This window comes from Hevea brasiliensis, chromosome 10 (genome assembly GCF_030052815.1).
Source record: "Hevea brasiliensis isolate MT/VB/25A 57/8 chromosome 10, ASM3005281v1, whole genome shotgun sequence".
Taxonomy (NCBI): domain Eukaryota; kingdom Viridiplantae; phylum Streptophyta; class Magnoliopsida; order Malpighiales; family Euphorbiaceae; genus Hevea; species Hevea brasiliensis.
In genome coordinates, this window is record NC_079502.1 from 5,777,020 (window position 1) to 5,799,398 (window position 22,379).

General features: G+C 35.4%; 4 protein-coding genes across 13 annotated transcripts; 3 read left to right on the forward strand and 1 right to left on the reverse strand.

Annotated features, from left to right (window-relative positions):
* Nucleotides 1-179: 179 nt before the first annotated feature.
* LOC110635464 (TOM1-like protein 2) lies at nucleotides 180-3,701 on the reverse strand. 6 transcript variants are annotated; one of them, XM_021784805.2, is made up of 5 exons: nucleotides 3,493-3,700; nucleotides 3,113-3,341; nucleotides 2,503-3,034; nucleotides 1,435-1,713; nucleotides 180-861 (listed from the first exon to the last, which is right to left on the reverse strand). In XM_021784805.2, the coding sequence occupies exons 3-5, from the start codon at nucleotides 2,986-2,988 to the stop codon at nucleotides 538-540; spliced, it is 1,089 nt and encodes a 362-aa protein (XP_021640497.2). In that variant the 5' UTR covers nucleotides 2,989-3,034; nucleotides 3,113-3,341; nucleotides 3,493-3,700; the 3' UTR covers nucleotides 180-537. The 6 variants fall into 6 exon arrangements, with proteins under 6 accessions (XP_021640497.2, XP_021640501.2, XP_021640498.2 ...); XM_021784809.2 differs by having other exon boundaries at nucleotides 180-858; nucleotides 2,503-3,341; nucleotides 3,493-3,701; XM_021784806.2 differs by lacking the exon at nucleotides 3,113-3,341.
* A 197-nt stretch (nucleotides 3,702-3,898) lies between these two features.
* On the forward strand, nucleotides 3,899-10,734 carry LOC110635468 (mitochondrial ATP-independent inner membrane protease subunit 2). Of its 5 annotated transcripts, none has more exons than XM_021784816.2 (6): nucleotides 3,910-4,769; nucleotides 5,773-5,901; nucleotides 6,059-6,225; nucleotides 8,011-8,194; nucleotides 10,140-10,246; nucleotides 10,339-10,734. In XM_021784816.2, exons 2-6 carry the CDS (start codon nucleotides 5,845-5,847, stop codon nucleotides 10,418-10,420), a joined length of 597 nt encoding a protein of 198 aa, XP_021640508.2. In that variant the 5' UTR covers nucleotides 3,910-4,769; nucleotides 5,773-5,844; the 3' UTR covers nucleotides 10,421-10,734. The 5 variants fall into 5 exon arrangements, with proteins under 5 accessions (XP_021640507.2, XP_021640511.2, XP_021640508.2 ...); XM_021784817.2 differs by having other exon boundaries at nucleotides 4,291-4,448; XM_021784815.2 differs by lacking the exon at nucleotides 5,773-5,901 and having other exon boundaries at nucleotides 3,899-4,448; nucleotides 10,348-10,734.
* Nucleotides 10,735-12,509: 1,775 nt separating this feature from the next.
* Nucleotides 12,510-15,361, forward strand: LOC110635467 (rho-N domain-containing protein 1, chloroplastic). Its single transcript, XM_021784811.2, has 2 exons — nucleotides 12,510-12,709; nucleotides 14,108-15,361. The coding sequence occupies exons 1-2, from the start codon at nucleotides 12,670-12,672 to the stop codon at nucleotides 15,214-15,216; spliced, it is 1,149 nt and encodes a 382-aa protein (XP_021640503.2). The 5' UTR covers nucleotides 12,510-12,669; the 3' UTR covers nucleotides 15,217-15,361.
* Nucleotides 15,362-15,772: 411 nt separating this feature from the next.
* LOC110635470 (putative E3 ubiquitin-protein ligase XBAT34) lies at nucleotides 15,773-21,652 on the forward strand. The gene is made up of 9 exons (XM_058129027.1): nucleotides 15,773-16,110; nucleotides 16,518-16,632; nucleotides 16,779-16,859; nucleotides 17,003-17,091; nucleotides 17,197-17,288; nucleotides 17,523-17,604; nucleotides 18,344-18,446; nucleotides 19,681-19,766; nucleotides 20,784-21,652. The coding sequence occupies exons 1-9, from the start codon at nucleotides 15,988-15,990 to the stop codon at nucleotides 21,492-21,494; spliced, it is 1,482 nt and encodes a 493-aa protein (XP_057985010.1). The 5' UTR covers nucleotides 15,773-15,987; the 3' UTR covers nucleotides 21,495-21,652.
* The last annotated feature ends 727 nt before the right edge of the window (nucleotides 21,653-22,379 follow it).

The following is a 22,379-nucleotide window of genomic DNA, read 5'->3' on the forward strand; positions in this document are numbered from 1 at the left end:
TGAGTTCGGTTCAGTTCAAACCGAATGCTCACCCCTACAAGTATCTTCGATGAAATTTCATGCAATTGTTAGAATTTAAACCCAGTTAAGAGTTCTACCATATGATATGAGACTATTTATCTGTCATCACCCAACTAGTCATTGAAATGGCATGGTAAAGGATAAGAGTAAAAGAAACCTTCTAAAAATAAGAGAATAAGATTTATTTTTGTTAATCTCTGCCATTTGGTAAGGGTAGAAAAAATTGCATAGCCGTGTAATAGCTGGGTGCCATGCAAAAACCAACAAGAACAACTGCAACTACATACTATAACAGACTCGAAGTCCTCTGAAGGCAAAGAGGAGGCTCATTTGCTAATAGGCTAAAAGGAGACAAGCACAGTAACCATAGTCAGAAAGGCTCATGACTAATTACAACAGCTCTGTTATTAGCTATTAAGATATCAGTAATAAGGGGAAAACAATCAATATGAAAGGAGACAGGGACTAAAAAGAGGTATAAGAACACCTGCATAAAACCTTCCAAATCCTGGCTTTTCATTCCGCATTTGTCTTATTGCTGCTAGATTCATTAGCATTCTCTCCCTTTGCGGAATCTGTTATATTGGTTTCATTATTATTATGTCCAACCTGAGCAGGCAAATCATCCTTAGTGTTATCAGAAACCCCGGGCACCTGCTCTCCAGTGTTTAGACCAGCTTCCAGCAACTCATATTGGGAGATGACCAGTTGAAGCTCATCGTTGAGATTAAGTGCCTCAAATAGCATAGCCTCATCGTCAGTGGTGCTTTCTATGATCCTCTGTATGACAACCTGTGATTGCTTGCACTTCTCCGATAAGCTCACTGTCAGATCCTCCTGCTGCCATACAAAAGTATTTCATAGTTAGTGATGTATCCTCATGCTTCTTCTTTCTCTCATCTTGCTTAAATAAAGTCATTTTTCACTCATCTATATATTTGACAATATAGATTAAAGATAATAAACCAATAAGATCCAAGAAAGAAAATAGTGCTTGCAAAGACATACATGCCCATTTATTCCCATTCAAAACAGGTCACAATATTACAAACACAAATATTTTACCACTTGATACCAATATGAGGATTGAAAAGAAGAGCTGTATGCTTTCATTAGTAAACCATTTCTGTAAATTTGACTTTTGGTGGAACTCTTTAATATTGTAAAGTATGACAATATTTTGTTTCAAAAAAAAAGGAAGAAAAAGAAGTCATATATCCTGAGGTATATCAAAAGGCACAAAAAGTAAACTAAAAGCAGGAATAAATTAAAAAAAATGAAATTCTGCTAAGAACGCTACAAACTATGCACAAAAGTGATGAAAGATGACCTAAAAAATGGTGAATCATGTAGATTAATAGTATGATAGAGGTAATCATTTTATCGTTGAAGAACAGCAAGAAAATAAATTACCCTAATGGGTTTTGGTTCAGTTTCAGCATTCAAAATGCTAGAGAGAAGGTCAAGGCTGTTCCGAGTTGTTACGAAAAATTCATTCTTTTCTTCAACTGATAGGGTCCTGCCATTATATCCAAAAGTAGTATGGTTTTCATCATCAAATCCGGTGCCAGGAATAGGATATCTTTCAGGAGGAGATAGCGGCTGCTGATGGACATATGATTCCAGGGAATAAGACGTGGGGGATGAATTCCCATATTCTACTGACCGAAGCACACTTCTTCCCTGCAAACTCTGCCATGGCCACAAAATGGGATTGACAATAAGCCGCAGTTAATTGAGGCATTAGTGTCTTTCAAAAATTCACATGAATAGATCACAATCAGTGCATTGCAACAAATGTAGAAATGGGGAGAGGAACAACCATCTATACATTGATCAACAGATCTCAATTCTCGCAGGATAAAAAGGCATGTGTTAGTTGATGGAAATTGCAAGACATGATACAAAGAGAGGCAAAAATATTTCTAGTTACCTCTCATAATTTAAACTTATCCCCAATGGAAGAAAAAAAAAGGCAGACAAGTTCACCATTTGAAATGGCCAGTAAAGGAACCAATATATTCCACTCAGTGAGAAAGGATCAACAAAGGTGCTTCTTTGGTGTCCTCTTTTTTAGAAAGGACATAGTGACGTGAGTGCTGTGTTCATGGCTTTATGCCTAACAATAGAAGTCTACAGTTGTCATTTAAAAACTATAGCTTACAAGCCTTCTGATTTTTCAGCGTGAGAAAACCAGTCCTACAGTTGAATGATGGAACTGTAGCCCTATATGATGACCCATATGCAATGTTAAAATATGGAAATAGCTCATGGTTTTTAAGGCATTATGCCAAATTTATAGACAGTAGAGCCAGTGTAAGCTTACACAATATCCAAGCTACATGTCTAAATAAAAACCAGTAACATGCAAATCCTTGATTAATTCAAGAGCACCTGCATTCTGAATTACCTAAACTCCAGCGAAAACAAAAGAACATTCCAGCACAATGGCAACAGCTGTGTAAAAGAGAGAGAGCTTACTACATATGTTTGGTGAAAGACCGGCAGATATTCAAGATCTTCAGACTGTCCCCAAGCTCTAATCAACTGCAAAGCCCTATCCCTGTTTCCTTGATCTGTTTGTATATTCTCAATCATCTTAACCATCTCATCCAATACCTTCTCTGATGCCACCTCGAAGAACACCTTCTCACAATTCAGAGTACAAGCCTCCAGCAAGTCAAGACTCAGCTTCTGGCTCACCCAATTCTTACCTGAAATCTTCTTTTTTATGGCCCGAACAATCTCAGTCCCACTAAACTGTTCACAATTGATCATTGCACATATCCTCAAATTCATACCCCAGTTCGGCTCATTCATCGTTTCCATTGTGGCCTCGTCAACCATCTTAGATTCAGGTGTAGGAGTTTGCAGCATTTCCTTTACCTTATCGCTTACAAGTCGACTCATTTGAGCCCCACCTGTCTTCAGCCGTTCCCCCCATTGAGATAGTTTCAACTTGTCCATTTGTTAATTATGTCCAAAACGAAAACTTCAAAAGCAATAGCAAACCCTAATTCAACAGTAAACAAACTCAGATTAGCTTCCAGCAATTCAAACTATTGAAACTACATAACAAATTTGAATACACCATCTACAAATCAACTTGACACAGGACTGTATTGCGGCAGAGAAAAATGGTAGCAGTGAGAGAGGTAGATATCATTTTCTCTTTGATTTTCCGGGAAAATCCAATCAGCGGTAGATACACATTGTCCACAATCATTTGTGAGAGGAAATTCATTAAATTTCAGCTATTTAGGTCCTGTGAGAGCGAAAGAAATCGGCAGAATTCAATCCAGATAATGAACAGGATCTAACTACAACGATTGAAAAAGAAATCAGGATCTAGAGAAAGCAAAACAATGAGTAATTAAAGCGCTAGAAGAGTATTCAATTTCCTTGCTTTTTCTGGAAAGCAAACAAGAGCAAGCAGCATGAATTGAAGACAGAAGAGGAAATCTAAGAAACCTGAGCTCAGCAATTGGCAAATTCTGCTGCAACTAAACCATTCCGTGAGACAGTCTTCATTGTGAGAAGAGAAAAAGCGGAGGATTCAGTTGATATGCGGTGAGAGCGAAGAGGAGGGAGAGAGGGTACACGTGGCTGATTAACCGGACACGCAGCATCAGTGGGATCTCACTTACACTGCAAGGTCTTACCGAATCTATATGTTGTAGTTGTTTGATTGATACGCCGTTTCGTATTGCAACAATCAATTTTCTCATCCACTGGCGGTTTGCAAATATTAAAAAATTATTTTGCCTCATCCATATTCTTCCTCTCTCGCTGTTTTCTTCCTCGGGTGTGAATGTTTTTCTTAGTTTCCATGATTACGCTTCACATAGCTTCAATGGTCTTTTAGTTATGATCTTCCACCCGGTGTAATGCTTGCTGGTTGATGGTTGTCTTCTTAGCCTATTTGGAATGGCCACCGTCTAGAATGACCTCTACGGCTGGGTGAATTATGGAATTGTGGTGCTAGCTTTTGGATATTTTAGAATTGGATTCCCTTACTGGTTATCTTATGCCTTAGGATTTTTATGTTTTGGGTTCGATGTGTTGTTTTTTTAGTATGGGCTTGGGGTCTTATTTGTTTTCGGCTTTGATCCTTATTGTAATGCCTGGCCTATAATGTCGAAAGCAGGCTTTGCTTTGTTCAGACTTTAATGTCGAAGTTCAAATATCTGAATCCATGATCCGACCCAATCCGGGTCCATCAACGTCGTCGGGAAGTAAAAGAGCTAAAACAACGACAAAAAGGAGAAAACTGAATACGCTCCTAGGGGTTTAACAAAAAAAGGGAGCTGGACGTGGCAAACTGCACGCTAAAAGCATTGACACAGTAGCTGCAAATGGTTTCTCTATGGACTTGGTTGCGATACATAACTCACAAGTTCGACTATTCGGTCTCTCTCATCTGGGCGGTCCTTCTCTTGCACTCTTTTCCTCCCTTTATCTCTATTTCCGTTCTCTTTCAATATCTATGTAGATTTCATTGTTCAGGATTTCTTGTTTCGGATGGGATTGGTTCATTGGTTCTATTGTGTTTGGCTGTATCGGTAATTTGGTGTCTGGAATTTGCATTTGGGGTTCTTTCCTTTATGTGGGTTTGGCTTCTGCAAGTGTAAAACCTTTTCTTAGAAATTAGAACAAACCTTTCCTTTTTGGGAAAGAGCGCTAGGGGGATTTTTTTCAGGTGTAGATGGTTCTGTTGACATTGATGAGGGCATAGTTTATCTCTGCTTGTAATTTCTACTTTTAATTTAGGCTCGATTCTTGTATATAGAAAATATTTTTCCTTATCTGGTTGTAATTATAAACTAATGGTAATGGTACCTGATTATTATATCATGTACTGATGTGTATATATTCACATTTTAATAAGATCATCAAATTTTAGAAAATGAAAAATGAGTTTTTTTTTTTCTTTGATCAAGAAAATATTATCTGTGGACTATTTCCACTCAGTGTCCTAAATGCTACAAAATGTGAAAAATACTTACGTAGCCCTAGTTATTTTTATTTCAATGCCATTTCATCTCTGTTTAAAAAAGTAAAAGTTGTTGTTTTTGAGAACAATGGTTTGTTTACTGGGCGTGATGGGGTACAATGGATATATTGTCAGAAATATAACAACAACTAGGCATTAATTCCAAACTAATTGGGTTGGTTATAATTATATGAAATCTAAACTCCACCAATGTGAGTTTAGCAAAGGATAGCAGGTCTAAGGCTTGGCAAAGGAGGAGGGTTGTTGTAGAGTCTGCGTAGAACTCAGTCAATGTTTTCACGAGTGTGGATCTTTTGATAAATTGTCACTCAATTACTGTGGACTTAGAGCTATCATATTAGGGAAGAATGGTTGCAGCATTAAGAGTTTAACTGGTTACGTTTTAATCGGACAACATGTCATAAAAAATGCCATGTTTCAATATTGGAAACTTGAAAGGTCTTTTCCCCAAAAAAAAAAAAAACTTGAAAGGTCTATTAGATTAAATATATCTTGTTCTAGTGAGAGGTTCCTAACTTATGGTTAGAAAGTGTTAAAAAGTGCATGCAATAAAAAAGCAACTTTAGATCTTATAGAACTTTTAGGGACCACCTTTGGTAATTTTTCAAACTGGAAGGGTGGTTTGTGCAGTTTAAGGATTCTGTAGGGGGTGTTTTGTGTGTAATTTACACAACATTTTAAGCTTTTTTTTTATTAGAAATTTTAAGCTATTACTGATACTTTTATATTCAAAATAGGCTGTTGTTATCAAATGCAAGTTGTAAGTTTTCAACTTGAAACTATAATGGGCAATTGGTCATTGATGTTTAATGAGGTTCCTCAGACTTGTTGGCACATACTCAATACCTGATGCTCACCAGTTCTCTGTAAGATTATTTTGTTGTTCATTCTTTGAACTTTCAACATGACTTATGTGCTGGCTTTAATATGCTGCTTTTTCCATGCCTGGAATTGTGGCTTATGTCATTGGAAGAGTAAATATTGATTGTTCTGGCATAACCTTCATCCTTTGTTGTGATGCAGAGACATAACAGTGGTCAAATCAGTGACAGAGGAGTTGGTAATGCAATCCTGAAAATTATATTTCAGGAGAGGTTGACATATTTACACTGGAATAAAGGACAAGAAATGGGTCCAACAATAGGAGATCAAGGGGGAACTCTTCTTGTTCGGAAATTAGTAGATCCATTGTAACACCACTTCTCTTGTTTTAAAAGAATTCCTTCTCTATTGTCTTGAGTTGATAAGGCATACTTTGATTTATCAATTATTGAAATAAGCATATTATTTGATAAATGTTGTAGTAGGAATGAGATAGACTACGTGAATGGTGGTTTGTACAGTTCATTATTGGCTACTGAAACCTTGCAGGGGGTGAGCTCTCATGGGTTTCCTGGAGGTTTAGGAAAGATTTGATGCTTTTTTGTTGACCGTTGATTGTAGAATCTATAAAATTTGTGTCTTATATTTTGCAGGACTGGTAGGTTATCAGACGCCGACAGAATAATAATGTGACTAATGCCTCTTCTGTCGATAGATACCTATAATGCCTAATGAAATGAAAAATCATGGCTTTGAGATGCGTGATACCCTCCTGGAGATGATAAGTCCTTGCATTATGTTAAAATAAAGTTTGCATTAGAATGCCCTCAGTGGTTGATGGGAGTTCATGCTATGAGGCATCATCTAAGAGATGGTGCCTTCTACTGCTAGATTTTTCCCCCTCTAAGAAGCTTGTTGATTTATCTTTGCACATTTGTGTGTGGAATAATGAATTGTTTGTTACAATAGCAAGCCTTTTGGATGCCAAACATATATGACTAATTCATCCTTTTAAGAGTTTCAGTGGATAGGTAAATTGCTTGCTCCTATTATTGTGAATGAGTGAGATTGTTGTGGGATCTGGTGTAGGTAGTTCTTCGAAATACTTAGGTTTAGGTGGAAATTTAGACATGGAGCCTAGCAATTGGGTATGCAAGGAAAAGGAGGCATTTGGGATATAATTTTTTTTTTTTTTGGCCATTTGCAAAATATGAGAGCTTTTCAGACTGCGGAAACCATTTTGGATAAGTTCAAAGCTTTGGGTTCCATGCCTTACATCTTTGGTTGAATGAAGAATTTTGGTTAGGTCACTTCTCTTTTTATTTTTATTTTTTTAAATTTTTTGTTTCATGTCTTGAGAGTTGACTCTGTACAAATGTTCCGAAGTTTAGTGGTTTGGGTAATAGACATGTTCATTGTGACATACTTTTTTATGGGCATTAAAGGACCTGATTAAGAAAGCAATCAAGGGAGGAAGATATAAGCATGGAAAATCTTGTGATCTATCAGTTTAAGCATTCAGATCAAGTTGGTGCCCAAAATGAGCGAGTCTATTCCTTGATGCTTTTTTTAAGCCCAAAATGAGCAGGTCCATTCCTTGATACTTTTTTTTTTAACATATAAGCATGGAGTTTAACATAGAAAGTAGTATGATTTGGGTGAGAAAAATTTGGATGCAGTTGTTCTAGAGGCGAGAGATGGTCAATTGGGGAACTAAGAAGGTGCAGAGGTTCTTGGTGAGAGTATAACCTGGGGGAAATTTGTTGTGGTATATTGTGTAATATGAGATGAGTTATGATTCCATATCAATAAGATAGTAATCATTTCTAGAAACGTTTTATAGTCTATTGTGTGTAATGTATATTGTATACCTTTAGGACAGTCAAACAAAGGAAAAGGAACAAGGAACAAGAATTATTTATTCTGTCTTAGTCATACTGCTGTAATGTTCCAATTTTTACCACAGCTACATTTTCCGTTAATTTTACCACGGGTTCACTACAGTGGTGTTATTGTTTATTGCAAATCAGGATTCCTTTATATGTTCAATTGTTTCTACAACCTTGATATATCATCTTTTGAATAGTTCTCAAATTTCTGTTTCTTTTGGTGTACGTATCATGATACCTAACCACATCATAATTCCTTGACAGGGCTGCTTTTGTTGGAGATGTAGTGGTTTTGAAGGATCCTAAGAATTCAGAAAGCTATCTGGTCAGAAGGTTAGCTGCAAGTGAAGGGCATGAAATGGTGTCTAATGATGGAAAGGATGAACCTTTTGTTCTTGAGAAGGATCAGTGTTGGGTTTTGGCTGACAATGAGAAGTTGAAGCCCACGGTATGTGCCATTTTTCAAATATGAGGTTTGATCAGTATATGCATATTCATCTGACTTAAATTAACTGCAGTTCCTAATGTATTTTTATGAAAGCTCACTATGATGAGACTAGCAAAAGTTGACCTTTGATTGTCTATAGTATGTAATCATTTAAGGAATTGATTTTAAAGTTACCAATTTTCAGTTTTAATATGTTCACCATATTAGACTCCCAACGTAACCGTTTGATCTCAGTGTAGAATAAGGAAGTCTCAAAGACTGATTTTACTTGGTGATGTAACTTGAGATTGGCTTAATAAAAAATTAAGCGTTCAAGAAAATCATGTTATTTTCACAAATTATATGCATTTGACCTTTCAAGGTGTCTATCTTCTTCTTTTTTTCCTTTTTTGTGTGTGTGTGTGTGTAAAGGATGCAGTTGGATTATTCAGGTTCTGACATTTACATTATTGGCAAAATAACTATCTTTCTTCTTACTAGAACAAAAAGGTAGGATTATGAAAATATCTAACGGTTCTTCTAATACATGCTTTGTTTCTAGTTCTAGATTCTTTCTTGGTTTCTTATAATATTATTTGGCGATTTTGTCTTTTCAGCTGAACTTTGAGAAAAAAAAATAGCCATAAAATATCTAAATTGAAAAGAAATAACAACTTTATTTGGATGATTCCTTCTTGTTTGTTTACCTTGCCTGAGGCTTTAATTTACTCTTGATGTGCTGCAAGCTGTTATGCACTTTTGTCACACCTTATCTTCTTTGTTTATGCCTCCCATGCTTCTCACTTATGATTTGTCTATCTTGCCATTTATTTGGCTTTATCTTTCCCCTTGTTGGTATATCTTTAGTTATTCAGCTGAGGGGAAAAAAAAAAAAAAAAAAAAGGACAATGGTTGTAGGATAGCCTCCCTTTTTTCACTTTCTTCTTAGCATGTGATACATTAGAATTTGCAGATCAAATCCATTGACTGTAGCAGGTGTCATTGTTACATGCACATGGGAAGTTGATGCATGAGTCCTGCTCCTCCTTTCAAACCCTCTAAATGTGTGTTGATGCACATCTGTATTTATATATACTTATGTACTTATGAAAAAACCTCTGCTTCTTTCAAAGCCTCTAAATGTGTCATATATGTATTTATATATACTTGTATACTTATGAAATAACTGTTTTTCAATGCGTGTTCATATTGATATAGCATGATACCATCTAATTATCCTGTTTTGCTTGGTTTAGAATGTGGGTAGTTTCAATTGCCTTCTGTTAATATTATTTATGATGAAGAGTGCTTTTATCATAAGTTATTTGAAAAGTTGGATTGTAACCCCGAACTTTTATTATGACCTATTTGACTATTATAGTTTTTTTTTTTTTCACTAATAAATTCTTGGTTAACAAATTCTCACTGTGTTTCTTACATGTGTATTAGCACAACCAAAATATCGGAATCATGTTTTTTTTTTTTTTTTAACTTTTTTCGCTTATTCTCCACTGTATTTCTCCCCTCTTTCTATTGCTTTCGATGGCAATTCTTGCATATAGCAACATAGTTAAAATGTCATATAATCATTACTATAACAATTTTCACTATTTCTTATGCACTTGCATTCCGTGATTCAGTGACTAATTAAATTTGTGTTTACTGGATACAAAAATAGAAGTTGAGGTGATTAGTAAGTTGAAATAAAAGTTTGGGGTGTCTAAAGGGTTTTTAGCGAAAGTGTAAGGGGCAGGGTATGTATTTGGCCTTTCTTGCAATGCAGACCTGATTTATGTGTGCCCATTCTTTCATCATAATCATCTTGTCATTGTCTTTCTTTCGTTCAGAGTAACTAAGATCAGTTGTAAAGGCCTGGGCAAAACCTGATTAATCCTTTCCTTTTCATGTCCTTTATTTATTTATTTATTTTTGGGGGGGTGGGTTTGGATATGGGCTGTTATCACAGGAAGCAAACGACAGTCGAATATTTGGTCCAGTTCCCATGTCAGACATAGTTGGCCGGGTAATATATTGTCTACGAACACCTGTGGATCATGGTCCTGTTCAGAACAGGTGAGCTGCTTGACTACAATTAGCTGAAACCTGTTTTGTTTTACTATGCAATAGGTCATATTTGAATTATAACTGAATCGTTCCTTGGCCAGTCATTTCAGTATGCGCGTTGATTCGCCGGTATTGGAAGTGGAACTGGATGTGGAGGAAATGGCAAAAAATCACAAAGCATAGACTATGCACATCAACAGCTCAAAACTAATTTGGTCTGTATAATTATTTTGTTTTCTCTTTTCTCATTACGGATGCACTTTTGGTTTGAAGTGCAAAAGAAAAATAAAAATTCAAAAGTGTAGGTTTTTCTGAGGGCTGCATGAATATGGTTAAATTTGGCCAGGTGCGGCAACTGAGTAACTGGCTGAAAAGCATGAAGGCGGCCCTGGTTCAATTCTGAGTTCTCAAACTTAACATTGCATCGGAATAGGTCGAGGAAATCTGTTATGATCAAAAAATTAAATTGAATTGTTCTACTTTCATTTTTCCGTTAATTGCCTTTTTAGAGAATCTGATTTCTCCGATTTTTCCTTTTCCTCCTCTGTTTACAAACGTAGACTGCACAGTTCTTGCTCTTATGTTTCACTTCTTCCTCGCTGTTCACTTTAGCAAAAGCTCGCGGCCATTCTGTTTGCTTTCAGTTTTGCTTCATCCTTCTCCACTTGGTTGACTTTCACTTTTAGTTCATTGGCACCATCGCATCTCATTGCAGTATAAATCGATTTGGTTCGATTTAAAAATTCGGTTCTTCTTCATTCCATAATCTCTATTTTCTTTTCTTTCACATTCCTAATCTTCAATTCATAGAGAAAGGTTCAACAAAATATAGCAACCAGTTCAATTCTCAAATCAACTCGTAACGTAGCAAATTTAACAAAATGCAAAGCAAAGCTTTAATAAATTAAACAAATTTCAATAGTGATTAGAAATAAATCTCATTTTACAAATAAATTAAAGTTGGAAATAAATACTGAATTACTGATTTGCAAATTATCTTCACTGAGAAAGGCTCCTGAATCTATTTCACTAAACATCATCCATTGCATGTTGTTGCAATTGACGTGAAGCGAAAATTAAACAACAAGATGACAGTGGATCTCTCAAGCAGCTTGATATTCACTCATAAAGTCAAAGACACCAAGCCAAGTCTTCAGTTTCATCAACAGATTTACAACATAGTTTTAACTTTGTTAAAAAAAATAATTATAATCTGGAAAGAAAAGAAACAGAAGACGAGGGAAAGACAGGAATCGAGAGGAAAAGAAAAAACTTTGCAAGAGGGAGGCACAAAAATTGGGTTAAAAAAAATATTTGTATTCTGGATTTTAACTTTACAAGAGCAATTCCTCTCTTGAAGGGAAAAGAAAAAAAATAAGGAGAAACGAGAGAGAGAGAGAGAGAGAGAGAGAGAGAGAGAGAGAGAGAATTGAGTGCAGGAGAGGAGGCTGGGATTTGTGTTTTTAAAGTTGAATATATAGTTTTAATTCAACGGTTGAGGTCATCTACAATGAATGGACAGGATTTGATTTGAGTAAAAGCTGTAAGAAAATAAAATGCTGATAGCAAGTGTTAAGCACTAAACCTGTCTGGCTTGTAATGCTCTTAAACTCCAGGCCAAAGATGACGCAGTGATGCTTTAAAAACACACATTTTTATTTATTTGGTTTGATTTTTTAAAATTTTTAATATTTAAAATTAAATTAAATCAAATTAAAATAATTAAAAATTTTTAAAATAAAAATTTAATTGAACTAAATTTTTTATTAAATTGAATTAAATTTTCAAATTGAGTCGATTCGTTTTGATTTTTTTTATTTGAATCGAATGGTATTTACTCTTATTTAAGAGTTTGGAATTATAAGTGTGAGATGTTTAATTTTAAACAAATAATTTTATTTATTGAAATTTCAAAATAAAAGAAATTAATATAATTCAAAATATATACAATTTAATTTAGGTTGTTCATTTCAATTAAATTAAATTGATTTTAATAATTTAATTTAAAAAATAAAATTATTAAAATTTCATATTTTTTAACATTTGGATAATAAAAAAAATATATCATCAAAAAATATTATTCTGATTAAATTAAAAAAAAAAGAGTTAATTTTAATGAAATTATTTTTAATTTTTTTTAAAATAAGTCTTTTTCTTTTTTATATGTGAAAATATCTATATATATTTTATATGTAAATAATATAAATATATATTACAATTAAATAATAAAAAATGACGACCCTTAGATTTGAAACTAATCCTAAAACCCACGAAACTAATTCTTGGCAAGCAAAATAAGGTCCTGCGCTGCCCAAGGGGCAACACCAAATTGCGAAATCTTTTTGTTACCTCGTAATAACCAAACTCCCTTATCAAATTCCTACATAATTTGATTTAAGCAAACAAAGATTACTGCACCATCTTAAACTGCAATGGCTCAAGCAGTCCATCTCATCGCTAAGAACCTTCCAGGTATTTATTTTTCTATTCTGTGTTCTCTGTTTGCTTCCTAGGAAACAAAGGGAAAAAGAGGAATGAAAACTTGTGCTATTTCGAGGTTTTTAATTCCCAGTAGTTACTTTCCTATCAAACGAATTTGCAGCGGCTCAGATATATTAATTGTATTAGCTTCAAGGAGTCTAAGATTCCACCTGTTTGGCGTGTTGCATTTCCTGGAACTTTCTTGTGATTTTTTATTTTTACATCCCGCTGGTACGAAGAGATTGTTGCCCACCATCTATTCGATGAAATGATTTTAGTTATCGCATGGTGAGAGAGGCTTCTCTTCTGTTTTCTAGCTTGTGTTTTAACTTGCATTCTTTTTCTTCAAAACTGAGGTATTCACTTTTTGCTCGTTATCTTGATGGTACTGGTGTTTCTCTTTCTTTGATTGGCTTTTTCTAACTTGCTTGTTTCTTGTTGCGTTTGATCCTTATATTGTTTTAGATATTGAATCGACATATTCCGTGGATTCTTTTGAGTTGGAAACTTGAAAATTTTCTTTCTACATATGATAATAGATTTGTTTTAGACTTTGGCCTTTTTGGCATTTGTATACTCTTCGAGAATTTAACGAGTATATGATTTCTGGAGTTGGCTTGATTTCCTTGATATTCCTTCTATGGCTACTCCTCAAAATATTCTTTAATTTAGCCTATATTTGGTAGATGTGCATCTTAAAATTATGTTAGCACTTGAGTTGGTGGCAATGGTAAACTTCATTAGTGATAGTGGGGACACAGGTAGATTTGTTCATGGTTTTGGTGAGATTTAACTTATGACATACAAGTAGTTGGCTAGTGGGGAGGGATGCTTCAACGTACAACATTAGTAATGGCTGCACATACAATCTCTTGTTACTTCATTTGCCAGTGGTTGGAAGGGAAGGAACTCTTATATATCTAGAGTGGTGCCTATCTTCTTTTTTGGCTTCATAAATACTTGTCGGAATGGTGGAAGTGTATGATTGTGGTAGAACGTGTAGTGGTGATTTTGTGAAAGATGGTGTTGTTTCTTGTATTTAATTCATTATTGAAGTGCAGAGAGTAGATGTAGTAAAGCATAGATGGTTCTATGTGCAAATTGCAAAGGACAGGCAAAAAGATTGCTCTATCCAATGCATGGAAACTAAGAAGGTTGCAGGGATGATGCTGGAAACATAGCATTTTCAGCAAGATTGTATTTTATTTCAATTTGTGGGCGATAAAAGTTGTTAGACACTGTCACAACATTTTTCTTTGGTTGACTCTCACGGTGAGAGTGAAGTTCTTGAAGTCCAGAATTTCATTCTCATCAAACAAAAACAAAAACCAAATCTAGAATTTCAGAATAATCTTCCTGTTTTTATTTATGGGTATATGCTTCTTGTAGGTTATGAACCTTCAGAAGGCAGGTATCTCCCTCGTTCAGAAATTTCTGGAAGAGCAGTCGCTGTATCCACTTGTTCTTCTCATGGTAATCAAAGAATTCATTCACAGGTTAAGATTGGATCAATAAAATGTGCTTCTGGAGCCGCATCTTTTGTGTGCAGAGCAAGTTCTGGTGGTCCTAAGAGAAACCTAGACTTCTCAAAGCAAAGCAGACGGAGTTTCTCTCGAAACAGTAACAGACAAAATGAAGAGAGAGACAGCTTTGAAAATCTTGATGAATCTGATTTGTTAACTTCGAAGAATGGGCCATTACTTTCCCTCCCCAATACCCCCAAATTCCAAGCCACTGCAGCCCCAGGGCCAAGAGATAAAGAGATTGTTGAGCTATTCAGGAAGGTACAGGCTCAGCTGCGTGAAAGAGCTGCAGTCAAAGAAGACAAGAAGGTTGAAGCCCCCAAAGGAAAAGGTAAAGAGAGTGAAACTGTGGATTCCCTTCTTAAGCTGCTGAGGAAACACTCAATTGAGCAACGTAAGAAAAAAGTCAGCAGTCAAGACTTTGCTGTGGACCATCAGGAACAGAGCAGATCACAGAGTAAGGATAAAAGCACAAGTTTCCTAAATCTAAATGACAAAGAAAGGAGTAGAGTCCCAGAACCTAATTCCTCTTCTTTTACCAGACCACCATCAAATTTCCAACGCAAATCTCCAGTTCCTCAAGTGAAATTCAAGCCCATAAATGCAAATGAAGATCCTGTTAATTCTACACCTTATTTGAATTTATATGGTGAGAAAAAGAAGAAATTTGAGGAGCTTCCTAATACTGCCCAGCAGACAGAATTGGAGCCAGAGGAGGCTGAGTTGGAATTAGAGCAGGAGCCAGAGTCCTCTTTCTCTGAAGGTGATGTTTTCAACGAGTTAACAGGAGAGGAGTCTTCAGATATTGATAATATTGATGCGTATAGTGATAAAAGAGAGGAGATTGAACACGAGGATTTGAGTTCATTGAAGCTGCCAGGGTTGAGAGCAATTGCAAAGGCTCGTGGTATAAAAGGGTTTTCAAAGATGAAGAAAGGTGAGTTAGTGAAGTTGCTAAGTGGTGGCCCAGTCTGATAAATGATTCAGGAGAGAAAGCTAAGACAATAGAACTGAGTTTTAGATAGTTTTTTCATCTTGAAATGCTCCTTTTTGTTCTCTTATAGTTCTGTTGTTTTCTGTTCATGGTATCATGTTCTATTTGAATCCTTCAAATTCACCATTAGCGAAGCAATTAATTCAAATCTAAAATATTAAATTATTATAAATAGTAAAACTATAAATATTAATTTATAACAAAAAGCCATAAACTAAAATATTATAAATTTTAATAAAAGAATTATTTTATATTTCAAAGAATAACTTATTTTTTTATAAAAAAAATAAATTAAATTATAATTTTTATCATATTTTAAATTATGATATCCAAAATTGTATATAGCCCATCATCCCAACTCGCCCTCAAATTAAAAACATATCATTAATGATTTAAGTTTCTATTCTAGATTTAATTATGACTATTTTTATAGATTATAACTATTCATAGGCCAAATGTTGAACTGAATATTTATTAAAAATATCATTTAAAAACTTTAAAACATTTTAAAATAGAAAAAGAAAATTTTAAAAATTCATGATCACACCAATAGACGCCTCTGACTCCGCGGGATATGGTGAACCCTCACCCACCTGACATATTCCTCAGGTTGAACTTCAACGAACTCTGATTGGAAGTTTCCACCGCAAAAATTATTTGCTCTCTTCTTCGTTGTTAAGTTTTCTTCCCACTCATCCATAAAATATCCATATCTGCAATTCTTGAAGAAGGAGAGGAAAAGCTTTCTAATTATGGGCCAAAGTCTTGATTCAATGAGCCGAAACCAATCCAAAGGAGAGATGCTTTATCAGCTTCTTAATTCTGGGAATGTTGATGCTATTAAAGCTCTTTGCAGAGAAGGTGCTAATCTTGAGGTATATAATAAAGCCATACTTTTTGCTTTCAATATGCCTTTTGGATGATTTTACTTTTTTTTTGTCAATGTTCTGCACAATGTTTTTTTTTTTTTTAATATAAACCAATTTTAATTAGGATTGTAAGTCAGTTTATTCTGTGATATGGACACGTGTAGAGGCCAAGAGAAAGGCCAAAAGCCAGGTGTAGTGGTTTTATAATCGTGTACATGAGAGTGATAAAGAAGTTCTTTAATTTTGTGTTTGCAGTTTTATAATTTTATTGGTTTGGTAGCGCGCTAATTTATTTTGCAAACCTTTTTTTATTTTCTCGGGGTAATGCATAATTGACTAGCAAGTGGGAATTTTGGGTGTGTGGAACTTTGTTTAGAGAAAGTTGTAGTCTAAAGTTACTTTCCTGGGTGTAGTGGATTGACAAAGAAGGGAAAACTCCTCTCATTGTGTCTTGCATGGATTCTGGGCTGTTCAATGTTGCCAAAACTTTGATTGAAATGGGAGCCAATGTCAATGCTTATCGCCCTGGTTAGTTTCTGTGGCAGAGCATATGCAAAGCATTTCCATACTTGATTTGTTTCACATTTTGGTTTATCAGTCATTTGTTTAACTACCTGGAGATATTGGTGTTTTCTCGCCAACAAATAATGCAAATGCACATTCATAATATGTAGGGCGTCATGCGGGTACTGCTTTACATCACGCAGCAAAAAGAGGCCTGGAGAAGACTGCTCTATTACTTCTTTCCAGTGGAGGTATGCCTTTTATGTTTTGACACATTTAAGATCTCTCTGCTGCTATAAGCCTTGAATCATGAACTTTGGTAGGCATAAGTTGCGTGTTCAATGCTCACTTTTGGCAATGAATGTAATGGGTTTTACTTCCATTAATATGTCAGCAAATGCTCTAGTGAGAAATGATGATTGTCACACTGCTTTGGATGTTGCAAGAATAAAGGGGCATACCAATGTTGTCCGTGCTATTGAGGTAAGCTTGACGAGTGTCAAAATTGCAAATCTTCCAAATTTTGCCATGGATACCATAAGATGATTCTATGGCCAAAGTTATAATTTTTCTCATCTTCTTTTTTAGAATCATATTTGCTATTTCTCTGGATGGCTATGGGAGTTTCATGGTCCTGGCTTTCTCGAAGCATTAGCTCCTCCATTATTATCTAGAAAAATGTACGTATAGTGCCACTTTAATTTTAATGCATTTATTCTATTATTCTTTTCTTATAATACTTTTGCACAATCCTGTTTGCATTATAAAATTGCAGCAGGGCTGAAACTTTAGTGATTCTGGTTGGATATTTTATATGAGCTACACCTCTATTATTGAAGGCTTTAATTTTTTTTTTTTTTACCATTTTCATACAGCATCAATTAAATTAGCTGACTGAGGCTCATTGCTTGCAGCTGGGTTGTTGTTACACCTTGTGGTTCCAGTAATCCCATGAAGCCCCTTAGGCTGGAGCTTGCCATTTATTCTACTATGCAGGTCTGTTATTCCAATTGTTCAATTTGCTTCCAGCCTAATGATCTAGATTTTAGAACCAATTGTCTTTTGTGCTTGTCTGCCTTGGAGCATTATTATGTAAAATATTTTGAATGCTTCCAAGGTTATAAAGTGGTTCAGTTGAATATTTATTTTTAGGGTCTTTTTAGGATAATTATTTGTATAGAAAATGGCATAGTTAACTGGTGGACCCATCAATTCCAAAGGATGGCTGCAAAAAAATACAAAAAAAAAAAAGTCTGTAGCAATAGGTGTTTTTATATTTTTAATCAAATAAATTTCTTTCATCAAAGGACAAGGACAATGATTTTTTGAAAATGCATACTTGAGCCACAACTTCCATAGTTGTTGGGTGGATCTATATAGTTCTTTTTTGCTTTCTACAGCTCCGTATACTTGCAAAAAAATGGACAAAATCCTCTTATGGCCTACAGCAATATATTCATAGTACTTCCTCGTGGTTCTCCGGAATTTGGAAGTGTTTTTTTAATACGTCTTTTAGGTGTTAAAATCCACTAGAATTAGTTCCCACCATTCAAGCAGCAACGTGCATTGACTGCCAACTAGGTGATCCAGTCTAACAATTTTTTTCTTGAAAGTTGTGAACATAACCCATAATTTGTGCTTCAGCCTTAACAATGTCAAATTCTCTCTTTTACTTATTTATATATCCTGTCATCAATTTGTGAATCTTTCAAGTTTAGTGTTGATTAATAAACAGGATGCTCAACCTCGTACAGTCATTGCTCTTTGGAAGGAAAAGATTGAGGAGGCCAAATTTCATCAGTTGGATCCAGGGCTCACTATATTTGATAATTCTACAAGTAAGTCATTATTAATTAATTTTTTCACTTGTGCCACATTGGCCAATTCATCCAGTTATTACTTAGCAAATGATATTCTTTTCTTTTCATGTTATTGTTTCTATGTGTAAGAAAAACATCATATTTGAATTGGGAGTTGGCAAAATACATTCTATGGGAATCATACGTGACTTCAAAATCAAAATTTGTCACTTTGCAATACCTAAAGAGGAGGAGGGGTGGGGATGGGGGAAGTGGCATGTTCAACTTTCCAGTTTCTTTTGGAAGATATTTGTCTTTGACTCTTTGGTAACATTACGCAAATGCGCAACTCATTAATTACTTGATCAATATGAATTTCATTGAAACTCGTTGCATTTATTTTATCTGCTACGTGATATCATGCATTTGAGGATTGTCACTGTAACTATTTAATAATACTGGAAGGTTTTCAACATGGTCTGCTTTTACTCTGGGTTAGTTGTGATGTGATGGCATTTTTGTTCATGTTTGCACAACTTTATGTTGGGCACTAAAAGACGATAATTTTTCTTCCTACAATTTTGCCAAACACTATACCGGTGATAGAATTGCAAAATATTTTAAAGTCCCTGTTGAGAATTGTGGATCTAGGAGTGTGAATATCAAACTGGCAGCTACACGTGGAACTGGGTTTCAAAACTGGGCTCCCCATCAGCAAAATGGCCTAAAGCCATTTTGGTTTAGTTTGCCAACACTTATATACCCTTTCAATTTTTTGTATACTGCCGATGTGGGACTTGTTCCCATAAGCAATATTCCAACACTCCCCCTCAAGTGGCAATGGGGACATCCGGTTGACACTTGAAACCTGAAAGGAAATGCAGCAGCAACACCGTAAAATTAAACTAAAACTAAAATCGGGCCCTGACTTGCTATGGCACCATGTTGCGAATTATGGACCTAAGAGTGTTAATATCAAACTGGCAGGCTACACATTGAACTGGGTTTCAAATTAGGCTCCTCATTTGGTTTGATTTGCTGACACTTATATACTCTTAAATTTTTTTTTTTTTTTTTGCACATTGCTGATGTGGGACTAGTTGTTCCCATGAGTGATATTCCAACAGTTCCAACACCAAATCATTAAATTTGCTAAAATAATCGCAAAAAGCGCCAAAGTTCAAGAATTTTTTGAGAATTGGCCTAATATTTATCATATGTCAAGTTTTTTGGTTATCCTGAGCTGAAGCTTTTTTTATTGTCTCTGTACCAGAAAATCAATACAAATTTGTCTCATCCAATGAGGATGACAAACAGCAGCTTCGCAAGTTGTATGATGCATGCAGAGGAATTCGTCAGGTATACTACTGTCATTTTGTGCTGTTTATATGTAGCGTTGAATTTAAATGTACTGATTAGTCAACATCCTTGTAATTGGTTCATAGATATGATTATGTATTTGGAACAAAATAAAACTTATGCTGACTCCCATTCAAGATATTACACATTTTGTGCTGTTTATATGTAGCGTCGAATTTAAACGTACTGATTAGTCAGCATCCTTGTAATTGGTTCATAGATACGATTATGTATTTGGAACAAAATAAAACTTATGCTGACTCCCATTCAAGATATTACACAATGTGTTGTGGTCACTGATAACAGTGTCTCATGGAGTACGATTTTATACGAGAAATATACTCTGATTTTTAAGCACTGAACTAATTTTAACATAATAAATTTTCATTTTTCTGTGGACACTTTATTCACATAATAGGACATGAAATGAGGCATGTCGGTATTTGCAATTAGAAAGTGGTAATCCAAAATTGATCATGCATTCGAAGACTGAAATCCATTTTGATAAGTGAATTCCACTTGCACACTGGTACCTGCTTTATTTGAGAAGGATAATTAGTTGTCTATGCCCGCGTCTAGAATGAATGAAGAGAAGGTAATTAATTAAAGTAGGACTACTTTGAGGCATAAGCTTGATTGTTATGGGTACTAAGGAAAGAGGGGAGAACTGTTTGTTGAGGAAGTGTTACAAGCTTCTATTTGAATCTAGTCCATCTGATATAATCAAAGTTGATGCTCAACAGAAAAAAGAAACAATTGGCTATTATGAGCAAATAGGCTTAGCTTGATTGTTGCTTGTAGGGAAATATTAGATGGGGTTTATGGGTTGCTACCCCAAACTGGCATCCCGAGGAACAAAACCAAAAAGAGGGGGAAAAAACAAGTTTATGTAGCATGGATTGGTTTGGAAAGCGATTAGTGTGTTGTACTCAAACAAATGGCATTTTGCTCTGTTAATTCCCATTTCTTAATGTGCCAAGCAACAACCACCTAATTATTCCACTGTCATTTGTTTAGATTGTGCCTCCGCCAACTCACCATGATACTCAAAATGCATTTCCGGTGAATAGACAACAAGCATCTGCAGAAGCTCTGGACTTGGCAATGGCATTAAGTTCTTCCATTCAGTCTGCAACAGAGGAAAGGCCACCACTTAATACTCAACAGATTCCAGAAGCAATTAATGCAAATGGCTGGGGAAATTCTCTACATGGTGAGAGTCACAATGGATGGGGCACAGCTGTTGCATCCACACTATCCGAGGCAAGCAGCAGTGGATGGATAAACAAGGACGAAAAAGAAGACTACAATGGATGGGGTGTGCCTATTTCTGGGCCACTTGGTAATCAAGGTCATGTAGAAATCCATGACAAAGCTACTACTGTTGTTCAAACAAGTGGTATCACAAACTCAATTCCATCGGCTCCCCCAATTCCTAATGAGGTTTTAAATGATGGGCCAATCCACTATCCAGTAGTTGATTTTAGTCCAGTGGATTCATTTGTTCCACCTGTAGAGCATGGAACTTCTGTAACAAGTGATGTGAAGGATGGAGCTGGCTCTTCATCATGTATAATATGTTGGGAATCTCCCATAGAAGGTGCATGCATTCCTTGTGGTCACATGGCTGGTTGCATGGCTTGTTTGAGCGAGATCAAAGCCAAGAAAGGTGTTTGCCCTGTTTGCCGAGCAAAAATAAGCCAAGTTATAAGGTTATATGCTGTCTGAAAAGTGGACATGATTATACTGGATCTGTGATTGGATTATGAACATTTTTTTTGCTTAAATTTTTTCACTTATGAACTTGTGTTATATGTATATTGTTTATGTTTGTGTTGATTACTGAACATTTCTTAAAGAACTGAATACAACATAAATGTTCACAAGAGCTTGTCAAAATGGCAGTTGCTTATTCTGTTTGTTCCAAATAAATTGTTAATTAATTGTGGTAGAATTTGGATGCCAGAATGTGATATTTTCAACTTACATCATTTTCATGGAAAGGAAGATTCCGGGTAAATGACCTAGAAATGAAACAAATTGCATCTTAACATTATTGTTTCTTATTAGTGTTAAGGAATGCGAAAGTTAAGCGGAATGGATAAACAGAGTACTCCCAACAGCATTATCAAGTGCAATTCTGCCAGCAGATTGAGTTGGATTTTAAAACATCGGCTCCCAACGGGAAGCAAGGACATTGTACTGTTCTGTGGACTCCCATTCTGCCAAAAGAAGCAGAGACCACATGTATTCCCCAGCTTTAATGATGCCCTGTACATCTTTCTTTTCTGGTCTTTACTCTTTTACAAATGGAAAAATACCTGACCCTTGTCACTAACTAGTGCCCACCATTCCAACATCAGAAGCCATACCTTTTTGGTCTTATTGATGACACCAGGCGAAATAAGCACATGGGTTTGCTTAATTTGCTAGTAATGATCTATTTCTTGAAAATCATTTATATATGGCATCTCAAATGAGCACTAGCCCACCACAGAAAGCCAAACTTAAAATATTTTGTTTTTATTAACTTGGAAGTTGCCAGTCTATTCCCCTTCTTGGGGAACCAAATCCATGATGGATCTGTTCTTTGAAACAGGAGATATCCATGGC